General features: G+C 39.3%; 1 protein-coding gene across 1 annotated transcript in view; it reads left to right on the top strand.

The window, feature by feature from the left end:
- The window catches only part of SNAP91 (synaptosome associated protein 91), a 63,527-nt gene that overhangs the window by 32,159 nt on the left and 23,459 nt on the right, over positions 1-7,909 (top strand). Inside the window, 5 exon segments of the mRNA XM_008640224.2 lie at positions 1,490-1,599; positions 2,767-2,894; positions 6,630-6,644; positions 6,787-6,877; positions 6,879-6,928. Coding sequence (XP_008638446.1) covers positions 1,490-1,599; positions 2,767-2,894; positions 6,630-6,644; positions 6,787-6,877; positions 6,879-6,928 — 394 coding nt within the window.

The raw sequence follows: 7,909 nt of genomic DNA, 5'->3' as shown, positions 1-7,909 counted from the left end.
GTTTCCTTTTTTTTTTTTTTTTTTCTTGCTTTCACTCCACCTTAATTCTCATGTCACTGAGAAACTTGCTCCAGGGTATTTCTCCTCCAAATATTTTACTCCTTCACTCCCTCTGCTCTGCAGCTTTTTAGGAGGAAGTTCTGACTCTTTTAAAACCATGTTCATGTGAAAAGCCAGGAAGAAAGGAGGAAAATTTTCATCCAATATATTTAGTTTCAGAAATGACCTTTATTAGTGAGACTGCTGACCTTAATTTAAAGCAAGGGTTGCCAGTGAAGATGCCTTGGTTTGAGTGTCAGATAAACTAATGAGCTTTATGGTGTTAGTAATAGTATTTCCTGGTATCCCTGGAGCATTGCCAGGTGCTATAGCTGTGTCTCATAATGGGCGTTGTGCAGGAAAAACTCAATGAAATCTTCTGAATCTAAGGCAGGGGGGTCAGTGTCTGATTCTAGAGAAAGTTCTTAAATTTCTTTCTGAAAAGCCCTTTACAAAAAACCACAACAAAACCAAGCAAAAAATACCCCCTCCAACTCCCCTGTTTAATACGAGAGCAGTTGGTGAGAACTACATGGTGGCTCAGAAAGTGTTCTTAAAACTTTAACCACATCTTCCTTGATGCACATGAGGGATTGGGACCCTTATAATCTCAAACTTCACTAAAGCTTTGAGGAGAGTCTAGAAAGCTTACACCCGTCTGCTAGAGTTATGATGATGAGATGGCAATAGAAGAACTCAGAAGAAAATCTCTTCACCTTTGCCATTCTTTTTCCTTCTTAGAAGTGGTCAGAATGGCAAACAGTACTAAAATTAGGACTTGTTTTCAGTTTTTAGGAAAAGTCTCTCTCTAGCATGAGAGATGCTGTACCAAAGCTTATAGTATCTTTTAGAATTAAATAGATGCTCTACCAGGTAACTTGAGTCTTCAAGTTCACAGAGGAATTGCGATATACTCTCCTGGGTGGCTGTCCTTGCCATACTTGAAGTATCTTTATCCAGAATTGGAGGAGCTGATGAAGCAAAGTCATAGGCTGAGCTGCCTTTTGTATCTTCCCAAGGACTTAACCTTGAGTGCTGTTGATGGCTCTTTAAGCGCTCTTCTGAAGATTTACAAGCACACTTTTAACTAGTTTCTAACCATTTCTCTTCTCTCACCGTTTCTGTGGTTAGACTACTAAGGTGCTGTTGAGGGCAAACAACTATTTAATTCCATAGACAACATGAAGAGTCTGACAGTTATAGAATCAACCCCTTCAGAATAAATCTTGTAGAAATTTTTTTCCATCTTTGGAGTCACCCTGGGGTTTCTCAGCTCTACGACCATCTGAAAACTTAGCCCAGTCTTCCTTAAATTCTTTCAGAGGAGAAAACAGCTCACAATAAAAAGGCCTGATGTCAAAATTGGGTTTTTAAAGTATGTGCATCTGTGCATGAGTTGGTTGTGAAGAAATGTTGGGATATTGAATGTATATTTAAAATATTTCTCCAGTCTTCTCCAGCCACAACTGTTACATCTCCTAGTTCTACTCCAGCAAAAACTATTGATACATCTCCTCCAGTTGATCTTTTTGCAACTTCATCTACAGCTGCTCCAGTCAGGTAAGTTAAAAAGTGTATTTCAGTTACTGAGCTTGGTGTGGGTTCCAAAGTCATACAACAGGAGGCTTGCCTGAAAGGCTTTGCTTCTTTTACAAGTAGTGTACATCAGTTTTCAATGATCTACATTATTCTACCAGTATAGATCACAAATAAACTCTTAACACAAAAAAACCCTTACAAAACCCAAAAACCGAAAACCAAAAATACTGTACAGAAACTTCTAATTGAAAGACTGAAGTAATGTGCAAATCCCAAGTAGTCTTTGCTGACCTTCAGGAATCTCTTTCTAAAACTGCTGAATTAATATTCTCTTTTCCTGCTTTTCAAATCAGTTAATGAAGCACAAAGGTAATGAACTTCTGAAGGTTAAAATAAAAAAAATAAACATTTTACCTGTGAGAAAATCTGAACCTTGCTTTCAATTCAAAACCAGAACAAAGCACTCTTGCTCATTGTAAAGAGCAGGTGATTGAACTCCAGAGGCATAAAAACTCTAAGCTTGACCCAAAAGTCTGTAAGATGTAACTAATTTAAGTGTCAGGTGAAGAACTTCACTGAAGAAAGAGCTTCTATTGTTTGTTATTTAAATGTTCTAGATGAACAAGGTCTGGTTTCCTAAGACCTGACTGCCTTAACCCACAGAAATTTTGCCAGTTCTCTTCTACCTGCAGCCTGTTTATAGCCTGGAGATGCAGGTTTCTTGCTTTCTGACATGGCATGATGTAATAGGGAAGTAGAATGGTGCTGGTGTCAGTCACAGCAGTTATTTTCTCTGTTTTTAGGGACCACCTGGGATTTTGCATTTTCTGGTTTGGGTGTTGTGGTGGGGTTTCTTTTGGTTTGGTTAGTTGGGTTTGGGTTGGGTTTTTTTTAATTTGGTTATTTGGGTTTTTTTTAAATAATTGTACGTCTTGTAGTCTGTTGCAAGGTCATTATCAGGAAATGGAAGTAAGTTAAGGCTCCCATCCTGCGTTGTAATGTATTCTTGGGACTCACTACACTAGAGGTACTTATGACGACTTCTCTAACCCTAAGGCCTGAAAAAAATGTCTCTATTTCATCCAAACTAAGGTTAATTCCTATAACCCAGTCATGACTTTTTAAAAAAATTTGATTGAAATGGCAAATTCCTCCAGTATTTAATGTCTCTCTTCCTTTTCTTGGCAGCTCTTCCAAACCATCCAGTGATCTTTTGGATCTTCAGCCAGATTTTGCTGGTACTGGGCAGGCAGCTCCAGCACCTGCTGCTGTGGGTGCTGCTGCTGCTGCTGCTGCTGGAGGCACTTCATGGGGAGGTAGAGAAACCTCACTATCAGCATCTCTTCTTGCAGTCTCCATCTTCTTGCCTGGCTGAGCTGAAGTCTGCCTCTTCCTCTGCTAGCGCAGGATGTTCCCAACTCACTCCCAGGCTTCTGCTGACCTGACAGTCAGGCATCCCTTTGCAGCACAAGGCTACTTTTTCTTTCCAGGCATATGCATAATAGTATAATCTGCTTATAAGGGCCTGACTTCAAAGCTGGGGGAGCCAGCTAAATGTGACTAAAAGTGAGCAGGAAGGGATGGATGAAGGTGAGCAGGTAGGGTAGGCACTTCAAAACAGAAGAACCAGAACTGCTTATGTGCTTATTGGCAAGGTGGGGGCAGAAACCAGCTCTTCTGTTCAAAGAGCAAAGCCCACAGATCAATAGGAGGAGGAACAAAAATAGCTTTTGAAACAAAAATGCATGTAAAGCAAATGGTTGCAACTTAGTTCTGCTGCAAGTGTGATTACCTCTGAGAAGCTGTAACATATTTTAATAAAGTATCTTCCTTGTGTACTTAGAATAATAATATGGAAATAGAAGTAGAGGGCTAACTGCTTTCAAACAGGAATAGCTAACCAGCTCTCTTGAAATCTGACCCTGTTGTTCCAGGCAGCACTAGCAGCTGGTGATCTGGAGGACCACAGTAAATGTAGGCAGTGTTCACTCCTGTCCTGTTAAGACAAGGAATTAGGCCAGTAAATGTGATTTAATTTGCACAGTTGTAAACCCATTGTGGGGTAATCTTAGGAGATCCTGTGTGGCAGCTTAATGAACTCATCAGCCCTCTGCCAGCAGGAAAGGCCTTCTGCAGTCCCTGCTTCCGTTCTTAGTTGTAGTTCATTACAGATGACATTGTACTTCAGCCACTTCATTATGAGAGGATAACTAGGGCTGCCATGTAGACATTGTATTGCATATTCCAGTTTAATCTGTTGAATTAATTTCTTTTTTTTCCCCAGCAAATGTCAATTTTATTAACAGAGAGGTAATCTTACCCAGAAAGCAAGACCAAAGAGTCATCTATTCTAAGATGCCTGGGACTAATTATTCTGCAGTATTTTGATTGTGTCCTATTTGTCTTACTTTGTCATTGCCAAGCACTGAAATACAAGCTTTTGAGATGTTTGAAAGAGCATGAAAGAACTAATTTTTTAAGCAGTTGCTCATTCCTGCAATAATAGAAGTATAAATAAATAGCCAGTAATATTTAAAGTACTGCTTTGCATGGAAATTGTAGGCTGATTTGGTTTGCTTTTTTTCTTTTTTGGACAAAACACCCATAGTTTGGAACTTAGGTTTTTTTATTCCTCTGAATTACTAAAACTTTAAAATTGATTAGTAATGCACCTAGTCTTGCTCCATGACAGAAAAGGACAGCTAACTATTTTCCTGTGGCCAGAATTGTCACTACCCTCATCAAGAGTACTTATCTTTCAGAATAGCATTTTGGTAACTTAGTAAGCTTCAGCTTTGTCTGCTGCTTTACTGCTGGCAGTAGTCCAGGTATGATGACCTGTTACTGCCCTGGAATCTTGCTTGCCTTTTTTTTTTTTTTTTTTTTTTTTTTTTACCTCTCTGAAAGAATAAAAATATTTCACTGGGAGGGTAGGGCAGTACTGAGGCAGATCCATGATGTGAGCTAGTGAACTCTCCATTCCTGGAGATTGTTCAAGACCTGACTAGTCAGAGCCATGACTGACCTAATCTGGTGTTGGGAGCACTGTTGTTCTGAGCAGGAGGCTGGACAAGATGACCTTCCTTCCACCCAGGACTTTTGGGAGGATGTGTAACCATGCCTCCCTGCCACTTGAGCTGCTTATTCTTCTGGGCTACAGCAAGTTAATGTGGAAACTCATGAGAAAATAGTAGTAGAGGGAGGAAGCTGGAAGAAGTGCTGCAGTTCAGAATAGCCAGGAAAATGTGAACATCAAATACTTCATGGTGCAGCATCAATACATGTCAACAATAAATAATCCTGCTTTTCTCAGTCTCACTGGCAGTGTTGATTCTATGTGTTTTGGCTGTATATTCAGTATAGTGGACTATATATGGGTATGTACAGTACACTGTGTATTTTGTTGTATACCTACTGTATTTCTGAATGCACAATATGTCATCTAGCAAATGAACTATAACGTGAAAATCTACACTTCTATCAAGATAGGGTAATATGCTGCCTGCAGCATACTGCAAGAAGAGATAGGTATTTGGCAGGCAGAGTAGACTATAGTATTACAAAAAAGACAGTAGGTCTAAGTCTGCATCTTTGTGAGGTTTGACTCTTGGATGTAAAAGCAAATTGACTTGAATTTCTGCTCTGAACTACCTTACTGTGTGCCTTAGAACATGGATTTGCTAACAATATTGTTCCTTTAATATTACTATACAAAACCCCACTGGTTTTAATCATTCCCATATTAAGACTAAGCGTAGATTGCGGTGCTGGATAATTGTAATTCCACTGTATCAAGTTCTATAACATAACTGAATACTAAGAAGGCATTGAATACTAAGCTGATAGAGCTTAAAAGTTTGCCAACAGTTGTTTATCTCAAGTCTAACTGTGAGACATCCACCAGGTGTGCAGTAATGGGATACCAGAGTGCTGCATTTTTAATGTACTGTTCTGCTCTTTCAGAATGGTGTTTTGACTTAGTTCAGTTGTGCAGTCAGTCTCAAGTAGAGCTTGCCCGAGGAACTAATTATGAACATTGTAAAGAACCTAAATGTAGGTTTTTCCTGCCACTTTTACAAGTGTTGTAAAATAAAGACAAATTTGTGAAGATAGGGCTATGCCTGCTCAAATAATTTTGCTTCCAAATGCTGACCCACAGTCAAGCATCAGGACTCTGCTTGCTGTTCAGTGTGGATCAGATGAACCCATGACCCTGTTATGTGTGCAATGAATCTAGGAGCAGCACTGAGCTACTGGTTAGTAAACAAATAGTTGTTGAACTCAGACTATCCTATCTACAGAATAAAAATTTAATAGGACAGACTCATTAGTTTTCACATGTTTTTATATCTTGTAGTTGATTTTTATGTAGGCAAAACTTCTGTGTTTGAGCTCAATCTGGCTGATCTCAGAGGACATCAAATTGTAGGAAAGTCTGTCATTAGAGATGCTTCATTGGCTTCCAGAAACAGTTGACTAAGGAACCAAAGCTGGAGCAGAGCCAGTCTGCTTATGCTTATCCTGTCAACATTCATACTCCTTATAGCAAGTGTTAACAGAGTTAGTTGTTTCTGCAGAGCATGTTTGCTCTATCATAAATGCAGAAAAAGCTTTCAAAGAGGAGCTGCTCTACTTATTTATTTATTTATTTATTTAGCACTTAACAGTTGTCCCAAGTCCAAGAACCACCACCTGTTTGTCTCTCGGAATATATTTCGGGACTAGGGATGCCATGTATCATATCCTGAAGTAACTTAACACTGTATTTGCAAGCTGCTCGCTGCTAAGGTACCCTTGCTTTAGTGCCTGTTCTGTGAAGGGTTCTAGGCATGTACTGGTTCTGTTTTGAAGAGTTGTTAAACAGATTGAGCTTTGTCATGTCAGAATAACTTCTTGAATGTTAGAAAAGCAAGTGTAGAAATTATGTTTGTAGACATAACCTAGACATGTAATTTAGAATGAACATTTGGCTAAAGAATATCTTCAATCTGGCAGTTCTGCTAATTGCTCTGTTTTTTTATTCTGCTGTCATTTTAATGGACAATCACTAGACCTCTTGGGAGAGGGTGAGTAGTATTTTTGATTTCTAAGACCTTTGTATGTGAAGACTCCTTACTAAAAGCTCCAGCTTTCTGGAGCTGAGTGATTGTGGTCTCTGCCTTTCCCCTTACCTTTCCTGTTTGATCTTCATTACATGGTTGCATATAGATAATCTGGCTGCACTTTCCGGTGTTACCTCTGAGCCACAGATTTCAGATCCATTTGCCTCAGAGCCTACTGCAACTACTGCTCCAACCACTGACAACTACCACTGTCACTGCTGCCACTGCTGAAGTGGATCTCTTTGGAGGTTAGTTGGGTTGCTGTAGTCCTCTACACCAGTTCATGATGCAGTTGAAGCAATACTGAGCTCAGCTGTGTAGCAAGGCCTCTGGTTTAACCAGCTGTATCAGAAGTGCCTGTGTGTTGGGTGCTAGATGGAACAGGAAATATAAACTGCCCAACTACCTCTGTTTGCTGTGCTTTTAGCTAATAGACTCTGCATATATATGGAAAAATATATGGGAAACTGTAAACCTTAAGACTGAGTTACCATATGATTGAACAGCTAAGAACAGTAGTTCTCAGGTCCACATGGGAGTAAGCAGGAATTTTTTTCCACATTATTCAATAAATATGCACTGTACTACAATTTCTAGGAAAAGCAGCTGTGCTCTCATAGTTGAAGAGGATGGATGTGACAGTGTCCTGCCCCTTTGTTACTTGTCATGCTTGGGCTGTGTTGTGTTTCTTTTGGGTATCTCCTGTAAATCGAGTATAGAGCCAGCTGAAATTACTGTACTTCAGCAGTCTTGAATCTGGGTTTTATTTCACAAATATTTGCAGTAAATTGAAGTGCTGATGAATTTGTACTAAATGCCACCTATGCAAATAATAATATGTAAAGGAAAAAAGGAAACATATTCTTAGTGTTTAGTCCTGCTCATTCAATTTCTAATGTTATCTGCTATCCATTTGAGTAAGAATACATTTCCCACTGTATGTTGTCAGTTTTCTTGTTACTCTTGTGGAGCAGGAGGCTTCCCAACAGCATGCCAAAAATTACATTTCTTTTGAACAATATACTAGCCCAGTAATGGAGAAGTCTTCTCGTTTACAAGCTGTTAACATGTTTAAAATCACCTGACCACTCTGTTTTTCTAGTTTTCTCTTCTCTCATGCATACTTCCAGTATGACAGGGGGATGTCAGGAATAAGTAATAACTTATTTGCTATCAAGACTGAATTCCAGTATCTTCTCTGTGGGGTTTGTTTATCTATCACTTCTACT

The sequence above is a fragment of the Corvus brachyrhynchos genome, unplaced genomic scaffold (genome assembly GCF_000691975.1).
Source record: "Corvus brachyrhynchos isolate BGI_N302 unplaced genomic scaffold, ASM69197v1 scaffold87, whole genome shotgun sequence".
NCBI classification, from domain to species: domain Eukaryota; kingdom Metazoa; phylum Chordata; class Aves; order Passeriformes; family Corvidae; genus Corvus; species Corvus brachyrhynchos.
The sequence above is the reverse complement of the archived record's forward strand: the minus strand, read 5'-3'. Positions and strand labels throughout refer to the sequence as shown.